This window comes from Geotrypetes seraphini, chromosome 16 (genome assembly GCF_902459505.1).
Source record: "Geotrypetes seraphini chromosome 16, aGeoSer1.1, whole genome shotgun sequence".
In the NCBI taxonomy this organism is placed as follows: Eukaryota; Metazoa; Chordata; class Amphibia; order Gymnophiona; family Dermophiidae; genus Geotrypetes; species Geotrypetes seraphini.
In genome coordinates, this window is record NC_047099.1 from 40,389,078 (window position 1) to 40,406,275 (window position 17,198).

The 17,198-nt window shown below is 46.6% G+C and overlaps 1 protein-coding gene across 3 annotated transcripts in view; it reads right to left on the reverse strand.

Annotated features, from left to right (window-relative positions):
- Positions 1-17,198, reverse strand: part of ARHGEF2 (Rho/Rac guanine nucleotide exchange factor 2) — a 113,771-nt gene that overhangs the window by 18,104 nt on the left and 78,469 nt on the right. For all 3 annotated transcript variants that reach the window (XM_033923849.1, XM_033923850.1, XM_033923851.1), the window contains 9 exons: positions 9,450-9,517; positions 8,631-8,694; positions 5,911-6,043; positions 4,515-4,624; positions 3,969-4,115; positions 3,589-3,839; positions 1,373-1,498; positions 1,157-1,274; positions 113-361 (listed from right to left, as the gene is read on the reverse strand). In XM_033923849.1, the coding sequence (XP_033779740.1) occupies positions 113-361; positions 1,157-1,274; positions 1,373-1,498; positions 3,589-3,839; positions 3,969-4,115; positions 4,515-4,624; positions 5,911-6,043; positions 8,631-8,694; positions 9,450-9,517 (1,266 nt within the window). The remainder of the gene's footprint in view (positions 1-112; positions 362-1,156; positions 1,275-1,372; positions 1,499-3,588; positions 3,840-3,968; positions 4,116-4,514; positions 4,625-5,910; positions 6,044-8,630; positions 8,695-9,449; positions 9,518-17,198) is intronic.

Genomic DNA, 17,198 nt, shown 5'->3' on the forward strand with positions numbered 1-17,198 from the left:
TTCTACACATCACAGTATACATTGTGGGGGAGGGGAGGGGCGGTGAAAGTTCTAGGATCTTTCCAAACCATTTGCCAGGCAACTTGAGCTTCCGCTGGGCCTTCGCCCTCACCTTTAAAGCGTCCTGTGGCTGCTTTCCACAGCAGGGTCCCATCGTGGATCAGCCGGCGCCGCTGCAGCTCCTCCTTGCGGAAGTGCCGGTTGCCTTGGATGAGGGTGGCAGCTCGGTTGTCCACACGGTTGTAGATATCCTGGAGACGGAGGTTCTTCTCACACTCGTGGACCTCCTGGTCGATGGCCGAGATCAGATCCTTCACCAGCACCAGGGCTGTCGCCAGGTCCTGCTGATCCACGTCGTTCCCTGGAAAAGAGAAAGTGGGCCACGGTGAGAGGGAGTCCAGGTTGCCCGTGCCACTAAGACACCGGCTGTAGTGGAGTTTTGTCCACAAGAGTGGAACAAATTTCGTGCAGGTTTTTATACGTTAATGAGACTCAGATTGTATTCTTCTGTTTTATTTTAGTCCTTATTTTGATTAGAACATAAGAGTTACCATACTGGGACCGAAAGCCTAGCATCCTGTTTCCAACAGTAGCTAACCCAGGTCCCAAGTAGTAAAACACATTTTATGCTACTTATCCTAGAAATAAGACTGGAGAGGGCAGCCGGAGCGCCGGCGAGTGAAGGAAATCACTCGCTGTATGCTCCGACCGCCTCTTCCTGTACTGCGTGTCAAAGCAGCTCCTGATTGGTGAGGCCCGACTTTAAGTACAGGAAGAGGCGGTCAGAGCATAGAGCGAGTGATTTCCTTCCATCGCCGGCGCTCCTGCTCTCCTCTCCTGCCTCTCCTCCCTCCTCTCCCGGTCGGCGGTTCGCAGTTGGAAAATACCACGAATGACCGGGACCGCGAATTCGCGGGGGACCACTGTACTGTGTTTGTAACTCATATGTTGTAAAACCCGCTACCCGACCTATACTGATTTTGTACTGTCTATTAACCTCAGCTTTGTATTACCCCTCCCCATACATAATGTCTGTATTGTCTTCGACCAACACGGTTCATGTATTCCTGTAACCCATTATGGGCTCTTTTGGTAGACAGAGAGAGACGTCACCTCCTGGAAAGATCCTGAAGCCCGGCACTCCTCAGCCTCTCACCTTTGGAGTTTTGCAGGATCCGATCGATCAGCACCGGGTACTTGGTGATCCTCTGCGTTACCAGGAGGATGCACTCCTGAACGCCATGCCGACGCAGGACGGAGGAGCGGGTCATTCGCTGGCAGGTTTGAAAAGAGAAAGAGGCAACAAGGAGTTAGCATCATCAGGTCCAGCCACCTCCCCTGTCAGAATTCACCCCATGCCACTTTCGCTCACCCGTATAAACTGCTGGAACTTTTTGTCCCGTGTGAACAGCTCCTTGTACAATTTCATGGCCTTGTTGTGCCGGCTGCAGAACTCTGAATAAGCTTTTTTCATCTGATCCGCGTTGGGACCTGAAAACTGAAACATACAGAGTTGGTCCACTGCGTAAGCAAAGATCCCGAGCAAACTGTGCTCTCACATCTTGATTCCACTCTCATTTCTTTTTCAAATGCTTTATTTAATATTTGTTACAAACAAAAATAACAAAATACAGGAAAATCCAAAGTCAAATAAACCAAGAAAAGGAAACAAGAAAATAAATCTTTTTCTTGCCCACATACCGTCCACATTATTGGAGTCACTTGATAAGCCAGCAGAAAGCAAATATATTAATTAAATTATTTCTTTTTGAAACTTTCTTTAAGGAAGTCCTCTAACTGAATAGGATCCATAAACACATATTTATCACCTGCAAAGGCAAACAGATATTTACATGGACATTTGAGGAAGAAAGTTGCTCCCACTGCCAAAACCTTAGGCTTAAGTCGTAGGAACAACTTCCTTCTGAGTCTGCCTGGAGACGTCAGGAAACACATTCGCTTTTTGACCACAAAAGACTCTAATTTCTAAGGAAAATAGCTACTGAAACTATTTCAAAGCTCTGTATATTTAGTCACCGACGGCATTGTAAATCTAAGCAAAGGTAATGGTGCTGCCGTGCTGATTATCATCATAGTGTGAGTACATCGTTATTCACTTTGTCAAAGGTGACAGGGACAAGAGGTCATGGACTGAAACTGAGGGGCAGCAGGCTCAGGACAAATGTCAGGAAGTTTTGTTTCGCACAGCGAGTGGTGGGCGCTTGGAATGCTCTCCCGGAGGAGGTTGCGATGGAGACTACCGTTCTGGGTTTCAAGCGCAAGTTGGATGCACACCTCCTTGCAAAACACATTGAGGGATACGGGTAATCAGGTTCTCCATCTGGGAGCGTGTGCGGGTCGCCGGACTAGATGGACCTAGGGTGAAGGCGTTCTTATGTCATGTTATGTTAACACAACAGACGATCATCAGGGCTCCAGGAAGATTGGACTCAGAGAAAGTGATTTTGAAAATTAGGCACATATGACATCAGAAGAGGTGTCCCCCATGATCCCTGGAATGCCTCCTCCTAGAGGCAGAATTTTTGGCTGGCCATTACGCAGGGACAGGCCCTGAATTTCGAACACAATGATTTATGCAGTGAAGTCAGAATATAATGGCACAAATCAACCCCCACAATAAAAGCTTACGGTAACACAAGGTTGAGGGATCAAAAAGAGGTAAAGACGTTTCAGTCTGCTCTGCTGTTTGGGGAGTGAGGATTAGACGTGGCTTTGGGAGCTGACCTCTAACCCCATCCTGTGTTGTACTGCCCTGCAGAAGGACCTGTGTTCAATCCCAGCTCAGGTCTGACACGTCTCAAGTCACTCAGAGCTGGAGATGCTATACAAGAAGAATTTGCAGCTGATTTTCATTTCGTGTCATTTCTGGGAATGCTTGGGGTGAGGGTCAGGTCAGGTCATTCTGTCCATCATGGAACCAATACCGTTAAGCTTGCATGCTATTTCCAAAAGGGTGCACACATTATTGGTGACATTTGAAAAAAACACAAAAATTTCCTGGAATTTTTCTGCTTGTTTGCATTTGCCACTGGCATGGGACATGTCATAGACATTTCTTATGTCGTTTCAAACAAATGGACATCCTTATGTCTCCTAGGGGTGGGGGAAGGGGAAGTCATAGTTATAGTGTAATGGCGACACCTGGTGGCCAGATTTAGGATTACAAGGTTCCAGGAGTAGCCCTGGTGCATGGCCTCTGACTGCAATGGCTAAAGTAAATTGGAGGGGATTATAAAATGTGGCAAAAACAATCCCTGGGACCACCGTAGCCCCGCTGGAGCAAAGAGATAAACAAAAAGATGGTAGATATGTATGACCATTCTATATCACAGAGGTTGCACTTTCAGGACAGCTCATGACTTACAACACCTTTAGCTAATTCTTCCATAGTAACATAGTAACATAGTAGATGACGGCAGATAAAGACCCGAATGGTCCATCCAGTCTGCCCAACCTCAGAACTGCAGAGAATTCTGTTTCCTTCAAACCCAACACAGCTAGTGAACCTCTGCACATCACCTCTCACCCCACCCCCCCCCCACCCCTGCACCTCCGTTCTGCACATACTTGGCCAATGAGGATATCGCCCAGTCTGTTGATGACAAAGTTCTTGCTGCTGCCCGCCACCAGCGAATCGCGACGACGCTCCAGCAACTGGGTGAGGAAGCGCACGTGAATCTCACTAAGTTCGTCCACACAGGGGAACACATTCTGTACCAGCGCTGGGTCCATCTGCAGGTCATCCAGCATCCCTTTTCGGAACATAGAGGTCATGATCTTCAGCGTGCGGACGTGGTGTATCTCTGTCTGGATCAGCTCTGTTGATGCATTACATTTTTCAAAATCAGTTCATCACTTTCCCCTTCCCCCCCCCACCCAATGAGCTGATGTTTTTGCAAAAGTCCTGTTTGGTGAAGCAGTTCTCTACCACTGATGTCCGCACTCACCATAAATGACATCCTGGCGTTTCATCACTTCTTTCTTGTGCTGCTGTAGGTAGTTATTATCCACTGCTAAGCTCCACGAATCAGACTCAAAGTCCTTCTCATCTGCTTCAAACTCGCTCATCAGCTGATTGTAGATCACCTCTGCACCTAAAAAGCAGAAACAGTGTCTGTGATCGCCCGGGAGCAGCAAAGAGGTGCTGGTCTCTCGGGATTCTCCACTGGGCGAGGAGAGCCTGGGCCAGTCCATATCGAGACTGAGAAAAATGTGTGTGAGCAACAGCCAGCCTGCCCACCCACTCCTATTCCTCCCCTCCTTAACCAGTAGAAACCGGGAGGCCAGTGCCTCTCACCATGAGCAGAGAGAAAAATCAGCGTCCACCAGCCTTCATGATCTGCTGAGCAGAAAATTTTGCTGGAGACCGGTATGAAGACCGAGGCAGAAGTCTCAGATCTTGTGCGGCGTCAACATCACTTTCACCTGACCCCCCATCTCCTCCCAGCTGCCTTGCAGCCGACCCCGGACGACACATCAACTGGGGGCATTACCTTCATCGACCAGAGACTCCACAGACAAAGTCCTGTTGCGGATGTTCAAGGAATCTGTGGACTGGGACAGGATCCGCCGGATCCCTAGTGGCGAGTCATCATTCAAATTCCTGCCAGGAATAAAGAAGACTTAGTCAAAAGGGAGGGCCAGGTACCTCCGGTTCCAAAAATACACAATTGTTCCTCATAGTATCAATCTGGTTGATATCCAAAGTGATTTTGGTGGCCAGGAGAGGCTCTTGGCTGCTTAAATCACTCGGGTGGGGCTATCCACTGACCACTAACCAGTGGTCACTTAACCAGTAGTGTTGCTGAAAATCAGCCCTGACTGCTAAGTGTGCAGGAGATGTGGGGATGGAGCTGGCTGATATTCAGTACTTAACTTCCTAAATTAAAGAGCTAAATCAGAACGCATTTAAGGACAGTTAAGTTTCTCAAGTTTATTTAACAATTTGATTTAATTGCAATATCATATTTCAAAGCGATGTAAAATTTAAAAAATCGGGGTACCGACAACACTAGACGTATAATAAATTAGAGAAACAGAGAAGGCAATTAATTCCATTTCAATTTCTTTTTAGGAAAGAATTCAAGATTCAAATGCTTCCTTATAAAGCCAACTTTTTAGTGTTAAGGGCTGAATACGGCACTTAACCACATAAACGCAGATAAGGTGCCTGGATGTGGCCTGACACTGAGGGCTCCTTTTAGACGCTAACGCCTCCATTGAAGCTGGTGTTAGTTTTTAAGCGCGTAGCGCAGGGTTATCACGTGCTAAAAACGCTCGCGCACCTTAGTAAAAGGAGCCCCGAATGTCTGTGGAAAATGCCAGTGGCGACCGAAAAAAAATGTTCCCCACCATCGGCTGCATATCTGTCCCAATATGGTACTCTGTCTGCTTGTGGAAGGAGTGGCCTATTGATAGTGTCAGCTCCATCGACTGGATCTATGGTTTACAAACAGTCCGGTTGCACCCCTCCCACCCCCACTCTACATAGGAAGAACACGTCCCTAAGCAATTCTCAAACACAGTATCCTTCTCATTACCAAGAGATTCCAGTTCAATGTGGAAGAGTGTGCTGTTCGTGTAATCTGGGGGAAACTGGAAACCCCCAGAAATCTCTACGTATCATGAGTGCGTGACCTGGCACCAGACGGTGGCCTCCGCCAACTGCCTTAGCTTCATGTGACAGTAAATACATTTAAAAAAGCAGTAAACAGAATGGCTTGTTTATAAGTTTAAAAAAAAATTATTTCTTTTTATCTGGACTTCTGCGCATTCATTATATTGGCTGGAAAAAATCAGACCGTTAAATGCTGGTTTTCTTTATCTCTAGGTATTCTCTGCATACTCTCCTTGTGCAGGGCAGAGGCCCAGACAAAACGTAATACTTACCCGGCAATGTTAGTGGTAGAGACACTTTTAGACAATGATAAGGAAGGCCGACCTCTGCGGGAACCCAGCAAGGACTGCCGGAAGCTGTCGGACGGGTAGATCGCCGAGTTGGGGCGTTCTCGGATCATTGTGGCTTAAAAGGAAGGAGAAAACCGTGGTAATAAAAATCAGCACAAATGCAGTTTTCTCAAGGCGGAGAATGGTGTGCGATGCTGAACATTAGAGCCACGGCATTCGTCTGGAGTACGTCCCACAGCTTCGAGGTCCCTGAATCCGAGAGCTTACCTAAGTTTGAGAACAGGAACATTAAGTGGCCTGTTGCCGTAACACCCAGATCACCAGAAACAGGTGGATCAAGTCCTGGTTTTGCCCTGTTGCATGCAGGAAGAAGTTCCTACTTCTCGTGGGGAATCGCCTCCACACATACCGTATACAATATGTGCAAAACCTGGAATGGATTAACTCACTCAGGATGAGGTGACTGCCATATAGGACTGCAGTGGGATCAGAGCCCAGGTCCCCAGGCCTTTCTGTTCCTCTGTTCAAAGGAACTTTATCAAAACGCTGTACTGTTGAGGTTTAAGCTTCCCTTAGATGTGGCTTGTTACTTGTTTCACCGCTGTGTGTCCTAACCAGTAAAAAAAAACTGACCTAGAAGCAGAAGATGATTACTAGGATGCCAGTCAGCAACCCAGTCTTTTCTATTTAAGGGCACAATGAGCGGCTGAGAAAATGTTTTAACTTTCGTACACACTGTACCCTACAACTGAATTTGCTGAGAGCTGCTGCTTTGCTCAGGCACTGATGCCTTCGCTTCTGCAAGAGGCCACTAGATGGCAGCAGAGCTCCACTGCCTATGGCTGAGAGCCCTGTGCTGCACCATAGAGAATGACACATCCCCGCAGGAACTCAATTTCCCCGTGAGTTTTGTGTCCCTACCTAAGTCCTGTAAGCTCTGCCTTAACTTATGATTTTAAAGTGATTGAGGCTTGTGCAGATGAGGATGGAGCTTGCACGAATGGGACAGGGATGGGAAAAGAAGTCACGGGGATGGGACGGGAAAATGAGTTCCCTTAGGGATGGGGAGAAATTTGCCCTGTGTCATTCTCTAATGTAACATGTTAGGGCAGAAGTGGGAAACCTTGGATTATTTTCACAGTAATTACCTAGATGTTCTGTCCTAATGAAACTAGTGACTGTTTTATATTACTTTTGGAATGTAAATAACTCAACAGTGGTTACTCGTATTTTTTTTAAAGTAATATATTACTAATGAAATATTCTTTCCTCTATTACTTTTCTTAGCCTTTCCTTCAATTTCTTTCCTTTGACAATTGGCATTCTTTCCTCTCGGATTTAGATTTGCACGTCTCCCTCCATCTCCCCGGTTTCAGTATCTGCGGATTCGGTTATTCGCAATTTTTTTTGTCTAAGTTTTTCTCTATTTTTAGGCTGTCCGAGCCTCCCGGATCTTACCTGGTGGGAACTCACGGCAGCCATTTTGATGACGGCTCTGCACAGGGCAGGAGCATAAGACGATCGCTCCTGCCCTGCGTCACTGCTAGACCACCAGGTAAGATCCGGGGACGCAGGAGGGAGGCGGGGTTGGGTCAGAGCCAGCTGAAAAACTTATTTTACGATTTTTAGCAATTCGCAGGCCGGCTCTGCACCTAACCCCCACGAATACGGAGGGAGAGCTGTACTGTTATCTCCTCAGGAAAGTTGATAGTATTCAATTATAATAAACAATAAACCATAAGATGTAACTCAGAAATGTATAACCTGCACAACTCGGATACAGAACCATTTCTGATAAGTCATTGATTGGCTAAGAGGGTTAGGGGGGGGGAAAGCATATTTTAGTACCGAATAACAGATGAACATTTCAAAGAACATCATATTTTCAGGGTTTACAGGATAGAGGGGTCCAGACAGAGACCGTTCCTCCTGATACATAACATAACATAAAATCAATTTCTAGACCGGTGACCCGTCAAAAGCACAAAGGACTTTGGCGTGCCAACAATCCTGCAGTGACATTTGCAAGCAGGACTAATGTGTACCACCACTTCTGCCGTTCCCATTAGCGCTCTGAGGGGGTATGTGGGGGGCAACCCCCCCTCCACTACACCAAAAACTCCCATTCTCCTTCCTGTTTGCGCTCTTTGGCAGTTTTCAGTGGTAGTGGGGGGTTTCCCACCCACACCCCCTCCACAGGAGCGCGAACACTTCTGAGTGTAGTGGAGGGGATTCCCTCCCCCACACCCCCTCAGCGTGCTAACAGGAAGAACAGAAACGGTGGCGGGCATCTGTCTGGTGCGCAACTGTCGCTGCGGGATTGTCGGCGTGCCAAAGTCCTGCCAATCCCTCCCTCTATTCCTCCCCTCTCTCTTTCTTCTGCCTTCTCTCGAACTGTAAGTCGCCTTGAACCTAATTAGGCATAGAGCGACTCACGAATTTTAGATTAGATTGCTAAAAGCCCCCGAGAGCCCTTTTGAGCATCGGAGGTTGTGCTGCAAACAGTCTTACTTGCACGGCAAGCTTCTGAGAATCTCAACCCCCCCCCCCCCCCCTGAGACAGAGAAATGTACTCAGCAAGAGACCCCTCCTGAAACAAGGAGGAACGACCAGTCAGAGACAGTTCCTTCTGATCACAGGACTCTGCCTGATGCCTCTGAGGAGGGCCCCCCCCCCACTTCCCGCTCCTCCGCTCCCCTTACTTTTATTTCTCAGGGACACTCCCTGCAGGGCGGAGTTGTTCTTCTGGAATGCCGCCTTCTGTTGCTGAAATTAGAAAGAGAGAAAGAAAAAAAAAAGGTAATTAAAATCTTAATTAGTGGCTTCGAAGCTAGGTCCTAGAGACAAATGAGAGGAGTGCGAGATCTCTTTAACTAAGCCCAGGAATAAATAAACATGAGTCGATGGCCTCGCTCAGAGGGACAATATAAGCTATTTAGCACATCAACCAGCTAACTCAGAAACTCCTCTCTGGGAATGAGACTTTGTGCGAAAAATACGAGGCAGACAGTAGGGGGGATTTTTAACCAGGGCCCCCTTTTATCAAGCCATGTTAAGGGGTTTTTTTTTTTATTACCAGCCGCTGCAGTAAATGCTCCAACGCTCACAAGAATTCTATGAGCGTCAAAGCTTTTACTGCAGTGGCCCATAACTAATGGGCAGACTGGATGGACCGTTCAGGTATTTATTTGCTGTCGAAGGGGGCCTATATTTCCAACAGCTTCCTTTCATCTGGAAACTCAGCACCTGAATCTTGCTATAAACTTACACGTCGCGGTCAGTGTTTTCACTGCAGGGTTTAAATGTTGGGGGGAATATGTTTTTGGTTCAACAGATGGGATCGTGATCCCTAAAAGTCTTCAAAAAGTCCGTTAGGAACCCCCCCTCCCTCCCCCACGACTGCTTATCTCCATTCCTCTACTCCTGTGGCATCAGGGTGATGAAGTTAGCGGGGAAAGCACCGAAGGGGTTGCACCGAGGGGTGCCTGAGACGTCAAATCTAGTCCCCTTTCCTTGCTCACCTTTTGCTTCACCTTCGTGCAGCTGGGCAGAGCATCCTTGCAACGGTTGTGAATAGTGACATTGCACGCTGCGAAAGAAGAAAAAGATAAAATCAGGAAGGGAGGATACCCTCAATGAAGGCCCCCATCCAGCCGGGACATTACTCAAATTTATTTCTAGTCCTTCTTGGGGGTGAATTAAAAGAAATGGAAGAAGCGCTTAACTTTAGCGTGTTCCATCTCTTTCATTCACACATCGTATTGAAAATTCATCCAGAAAGAAAAAATGGAAATGTACAATTAGGACCGATGATGACTACACCACCCCAGGAACGACATGAAAGATATTTGAGCAATGTCCCAGGTGGATGAGGTCCTTCTTTAGGTTAATACTGTACAAGTTTGAGGGGATTGAGGGGTACAGATAGAAGTAGAGGTAGGTTATAGGAATAGTCAGAGACCACTTCACAGGTACAGATAGAAGTAGAAGTAGGTTATGGGAATAGTCAGGGACCACTTCACAGGTCATAGGCCTGATGGGCTGCCGTGGGAGCGGACCGCTGTGCGCGATGGACCTCTGGTCTGACCCAGTGGAGGCAACTTCTTATGTTCTTAAGTTTACTCTTTATGTTGTTTTTTTAAAATTTGATTAGATTACATGCACATAGGACTGGTTTAATCATTAGACAAACTAGGCTGTTGCCTGGGGTGGCACTTCTGGGGAGTGGGAGGGAGCAGCAAAGAGCAACTGCAGTCAACCTGAAATCATAGATCAGGACATCCACAGGAAGTCAGCGAACTATCAGTTATGCTTTCATACCAGGCTGCCCTATGAGATAAGGAGTTGAAATCTCTACTATTGATGTCTGAATCTTATCTATATTTTAGGAAGCAACTTAAAACCTACTTAAGTTTCTCAAAGTTCATGGGTCCTTCCTTTCTGTTGTGTATTTGCAATTAATCTTGTGTAAACCACATAGAACTTGAAGGTGATGCTGTCTAGGAGGCAGAGCATATAAAAGAACAGAGTCTTTATTCAAAGTACTGTTGTTGGATCTAGCAGACCGGCTGCCTTCTTGTTTCCTAGTTCTGAGAGACAAAAGGGGAGCTTCCAGCTGCAAGAGCGGGGTACAAGGAGGAAGGAGCTCGTGGTACTGCAGGGTGGTGGAGAATTCGGGCAGCTGACTGAAACGGTTCGGCCTCTTCAGCTTGGAAAAGAGACGGCTGAGGGGAGATAGTATTGGAGTCGACAAAATCCTGAGTGGAGTAGAACGGGGACAAGCGGATCGATTTTTTCACTCTGTCAAAAATGACAAAGACTAGGGGACACTCGATGAAGTTACAAGGAAATACTTTTAAAACCAATAGGAGGAACTATTTTTCGCTCAGAGAATAGTTAAGCTCTGGAACACATTGACAGAGGTTGTGAAAAGATTGGATAGCGTAGCTGGTTAAAAAAAAGGTTTGGACAAGTTCCTGGAGGAAAAGTCCATAGTCTGTTATTGAGAAAGACATGGGGGCAGCCACTGCTTGCCCTGGATCGGTAGCATGGAATATTGCTACACCTTGGGTTTTGGCCAGGTACTAGGGACCTGGATTGGCCACCGTGAGAACGGGCTACTTGGCTTGATGGACCATTGGTCTAACCCAGTAAGGCTATTCTTATGATCTTATGAGGAGGGAAGAAACTGCTCTTTATAAATGTAATGCCTTAGAAAGGTGATCAGATTAAATGTACTTTATCTGACTATCCAGGTCCTTCAGATCCCAGCTCCACTGCCTTGCCACATGGCCTCCACTTATCACACTTTGGCTCAGTTCCAGGGCGCTGAGCAAAGGGTCCCTGGCTGACACAACCCTTTGTGCCCAGGATAACCAGACACTGAGGTTTCTGCTGGACCCATTTCACACCGTCTGTCTTTTCTCAAATCACTGTTCAAGCGTTGCCCTGGCCAAACCTACATTCCAAATGCTTCAATAACCCTGGGGCGGTGCCAAACTTTGGCTGGCAAGCAAACAAATTCAGCTTTGCTCTGCCTACCTGGGCACAGGGCAGAGTTGGGGGAGAGGGCTGGCTTCCTCTGAACCAGCCTCCTGGAAGAGTTAACATCTGCTTTTCTCTCACAGTACCAGCTGGCTTGAGGCACTGGACACTGGGAACCAGCCCGCAACTTCTTCCGTGGTGAACACAGCCTTGGGGCACAAACTCCAGTCCAGTATGAAATGCAAGACACATAATTTGCCCTATAGATGTAAAATTTTGTGACAGCATTGCTCACTGTCAGTCAACACAGACAAAACGTTTTACGTGGTACGTTTTAATGAGACTGTTAAATTCTGATCACTGGGGCTGTCCATTGCGTTCAACGGAAGCAAAACCCAGATATCTCACTCCGTCCTCTTTTTTTCTGGAGCCATACGGTAACCCTAAACAGTAGAGGCCAAGGGAAGTGACCAAAACTCTATTAATGGCTCAGAAATCAACCCTTGTTTTTTGTGCATTTTTTTTACGGCCCTGTATTTTGAAAGCTGGTTCTCAAACGCTCTCTCTGTTGTTCTTGGAAAAAAGTTTGACTTCCTCTTCACGTATAAAAATAGGCCGGAAACCCCTCCCTGGCTCAGGCTCACTGCTCTGCAGGCACTGAGTCTGAGGACCAGGCCTGGGTTTAGCTTATTTGGTGTGATACGGGCCTTTCATGAAACATGCAAGGCAGCGTACAGAGTCCAAAATTTGGGGAATACAGAGACAATTCATGCAGTCTTCAAGACAGAGCTGCCAAATTGCCCCATTCGAGGAGTGCGATTTCAGGCCACTCTTGGATTTCTAACAACTCCAACCTGCACGCATTTTGGAACCTGTAAAATTGATTCCAAAGGGGAGAATCGTGGTCTATAAATCCCACACTGCTTTGGATGTACAAGGAACATGCGATAATTTATCTACCTCAGCAAGAAAGAAGAGTTTAAAAAAAAACCCCTGTGTTTTATTTTTCAATATAGTCCCCTGATAGCTCCATACACTTCATCCACTTTTCCGGCAATGACTTTAACTCCTTTGAAAAGAATCCTTCTGTTTGACCTTCAGACCAGGACGTCACAGCTTCCTTGACGTCTTCATCACTTGAAAACCGCTGTCCACAGAGAGATTTCTAAAAAAAACTCGGAACAGGTAGCCAGGTCAAGAGTGTAGGGTGGATGGTTCAGCTATTGAAAACTACAGTCTCGGACGGCAGCCTGTGATTGTCGCGACATGTGCCCTGGCGCATTGTTGTGAAGAAGCATCATGCCTGCTGCGAGGGTTATTTTTTCATCTTTTCTCCTTGACTCCCTCAAAGCGATCGTTGTGTTGGCGTAACTCTCCCCAGTTATGGTTATTTTGTGTGGTATGAACTCCAGAAGCAAAAGTCCTTCATCATCCCAGAAGACAGATGCAATGACTCTGCCTGCAGATTTATATGTCTTGAAGTTTTTGGGGGTGGGGGATGACTGGTGCTTCCACTGCACTGATTCCATTTTGGACTAAGGGTCTCTGTGATAGACCCAAGATTCATCTCCAGTCACCGAATGATGAAAAAAAAAATTTCACTTGGTCTTCACAGAGTGTCTCCACGTTCTCCTGACAGCACTGGAGCCTCATGGCCTTCTGACATGGCGTCAGCATTCTTGGAACCCATCTTGCACTAACCTTGGACATGCCCACCTTTTTCACGAATTATTTCCCAAACCGTACCTGCCAAGATTCCCATTTCTTCAGCTATTCGGGAAACCTTAATTCGTCTGTCTGACAAAATTAAATTCTTGACTTTCTTGCACCTTTCTGTGGAAGTTGCTTCCACAGGTCGTCCAGTGGAAGGGTCATCTTCAAAGGACTCTCTACCCAACTTAAACTGCTTGCTCCAAACTTTTACTTTGTAGGATGATGGGGCAGACTCACCATAAATTGCAGTCATGTGTTCATGGATCTCCTTTGGCTTTTCCCTTTCTTTTGTGAGAAATGTTATCACTGAACAGTGCTACAAACCTAGCAGTTTCTTGATTCGCATGAGGACTCTCCTGACATCCTGTCTCTTGAAATGTTAGACTTGCACTGAGCCACAACTGTGCATAAGTATCCTTGAGACATATCACGCAATATGCACAGTCTTGATTCAACACGCTTGCTACTTTCTTTCATACTCAGGTAGATAAATGATTGAACATCCCTCATAACTTCAAAACCAGGATTGGCCAAAAACTCGCCCTTCTGGAACTGGGTAACTTGGCAGCTCTGTCAAGACAGTGACAGAAGCACAACACAAAAATTAAGGGCAAGCGGATGGGACAGACAGATTTTACAAAGTACGAACTGGAGCCATACAGAGCTGCCAAGTTACCCGTTCCAGAAGGGAGATTATAGGCCAGTCCTGGATTTCAAACCACCCCATCCTGATGCATTATGGTACCTGCAGCACTGATTTCAATGGGTAAAAGCCCCTGGCTACAAATCCCATAATGCTTTGGGATGTAAATTTTTAAAACAGGACTGGTCAAAAAGTCCCATCCGGAACTGGGAAACTTGGTAGCTCTGGCAGTTGTCAAAAAAGTTCCAGGTTGATAACTCAAGAGAAAATCCGTTCCAGCTTTATCCTGCATCACCTCCATTGAGTGTGGCCTACTGGCTTCAGTTTTGTCCACTGTGGTTGATACACTGCTGGGTTTACCCCATTGTATTCAGGGACTTGTAGTTTTCCTTTTTCTCTCACTGCATGGCTGAGTTGTTTTGCAGTGCTATAGATTTCGGAGCAAGGGCGTGAACATTTGACTGTAGTCCACTTGTTATTTTAAAGACCATTTGATACCCTAAGACTCCTGATGCAGGCCGGATGGCCAAAACATGATCATGTCGAGTCGTTGAGTTGCTTTGGATGTTTGAATTGGTTTGGATGAATAAAGATCATTGGATTTATCAGATGAGTTGAAAGACACTTTTTTGTGCACCATTCTGATTGGACATTTCCACTTTGCTCTTGCTTGATTTAAAATGAATAAATCAATAATAATAATAATAAAAAAGAGAGACTTTTGTTACAGCAAAAGTTAGCAGCTGGGGCAAATACAGGATGGGTAGGAATCAGGAACATCTGAAAACATGGCTAGTTTCAAAAATGTCATTTCCGCTGCTCTCTATATAACCACTAATTCTTATCATATTTTCCTTTCTTAAATTCTTGTAAACCGTGTCGAGCTCTATCCTTATAGAGAAGATGCGGTATATAAGCTTACGGTTTAGAATGCAAATGACGCACTTTAAGGCCTACCAGGGCAAGTGTGATTTTCAGGATATCTAGCAGGGGTTTGCATGAGATAAATCTGAATACATTTGGTCTCTGATGTCTATGGAGTTACTCTTGGTGGATATTCAGGAAGCCAGGGTGGTCCCATTGGACTCCAAGGCAGGGCTGTAACAAGCTATGTGTGGCCGGTCGGAGTACCAAAACTGGCTTCCCTTGCTGATGTCACAGGAGTGGGGTGGGTGGGAGTGTGACGGGAGCACTTGGGAACAGGAGCAATGGAACATTCTTTTGAGACGGAGCAATCTTTGTCTCCACTCCCAAGCTCTTTAGCACACCTTAGGGGTCCTCTTATCAAGCTGCGGTAGGGGTTTAATGCGCGAAATACCACGTGTTAAACCCGCCTGCCACGCTAGCCGCTAACGCCATCCGCGGGGGTTAGCGCGTGATGAAATGTCCAATGCGCGGCTTGATAAAAGGACCCCAATGTAAAATATTCCTAATTAAGGTACACTACCTGTCCTTCTCAGAAATGAAATAAAGGGGATGACAATTTTCACATTTCAGAAACAGGCGGAACATCTGCTTCCTTAAAGAAAGACCCCCAAGCTTCTAGATCCTGAAGGCAGAAAGCCTGAGATCAATACCACAAAAGGAAGACTCCGGGGCAGATGGTTTCCTTCAGCACACGATCTCCCTGCAGGCTGCTGAGCAATCAGACAGGAAGCAGAGGGCTACTGATGTCAGCAAATGGTGCAATCAAATGATTTAGCAAAAAAAACCAGAAGAAATGTTGGTTGCTTACACAAACAACACTGCTTCCTAGAGATAACCAAAATAGCCCCTAAATCTTCTTATAGAAACCTGTTTGGATTCTTTGCAGGATTGTTCCTTGGATTTGACTTTTCTTTGTCGGTCTTATTCTTGGGTTTCCTTCCTATCCTGTTTTACACACTGGCTCTGAATGAAGAACATAGGCCCTGCTTCTTTTCTCTGCAGTTGGTTTTGGGGGGGGGGGTCTTTCAAACCCTGCACAGAACAATGCAAAACCACATAGAGTTTCTGATGACGAGCAGCACAGCCTTCCCTGCCTTGCAGCTAAAAAACAGCTATCATAGAAACATAGAACATGACGCCAGAAAAGGGCCACGGCCCATCTAGTCTGCCCACACTAATGGCCCACCCCCTAACTACCTCCATGAAGAGATCCCACATGCCAATCCCATCTTTTCTTAAAATCTGGCCTCAATTACCTGTTGTGGAAGATTATTCCAGCGGTCAACCACCCTTTCGGTGAAGAAATATTTTCTGGTGTCGCCATGAAATTTCCCACCCCTGATTTTCAACAGATGCCCTCTTGTTGCCGTGGGTCCTATCAGGTGGCAACCGGGAGCTGTCACTACAGAGTGCCATCTACCCTATATTTGCCCCTTATGGTGGGGAAGCTAAGTAATATTCCCTTCAGTAGCTCCAGACTCAAGACTTTCAATGGGACCCCCTGAATCCCTCCATTCACTTAAGATCATTTTCCCTGTCAAGCGACACCCCCCCCCTTCCAATCCCTGAAGATCAACACTAGGCCAGATCTAGCTCGCAGGTCGCTGCCCCTGCCCCAAGCCTTTAGGGTGCATTTTTTTTAGTACCACAGGGGAATTTTGGTCACCCATTGTGGTCAACAAACAATGCTCAATCTCTAGTGTCTTCCCTCCCCTGACCTCTGCATCTACAGCACTGATGTGAAATGAAACCAGGTCCACAAGTCTCGTAGCACACTGTGCGGCAAATCTGAACAAAAAGCCAGCCAAAATGGCTTCTTCCAAATCAGCTGGGGAGGTGGGAATAGGGAGCAATTTCTTCGACAGCTGTCCTGTATTAAAGTCTTTCTCAGGAATCTTGGGTTGTCATCGGATGGGCTGAGGCAGGTGCCGACAGACCTGACAGGAGAAACATTTCCCGTAGCCAATCAAATAGCCACCGAAGGGGGTCAAAATATGGGAGAATGAGTCAAAATAAGGTTCAGAGACCTGGACCCCCTATAACCCTGTTCAATCGAGATACAGAAAAGTTCTTCTTCCCTCCGCGTTCCAGCAGGAACTTGGTGGTGGTCACAGGGTGACCAAAAACCTCTTGACTTTGTCTCCCCCTGCCCCATGGAATGCACAGCGAAAGCTGTTTTCACAAATGCAGAAGTGCCCCAGGAGAAAGGGAACAGCTGCCCCTGTAGTCAGATGTTTCAGCTTGAAACGCCAGGCACATGGTGAAGGACTTAGAACAGCTGGTGCTGCTGGTAACAGAGGCTTCCTGGGCCAGAAGAACTGCAGGGCTCCCCCCACCCCCCCAACAAGTTGGGTTTGGGATGCAGTGAGAGGATTCTCTGTATATATCGGCCTTCTCCGTTACCAGCCACTTGGAAGCTCTATCGTGAACAAACGGCTCCGGTTTCAACAAAGCAGAGCCGTGAATTCTGTTTCTTCCTTTAAATTGAGAAATCCCTAGAGCT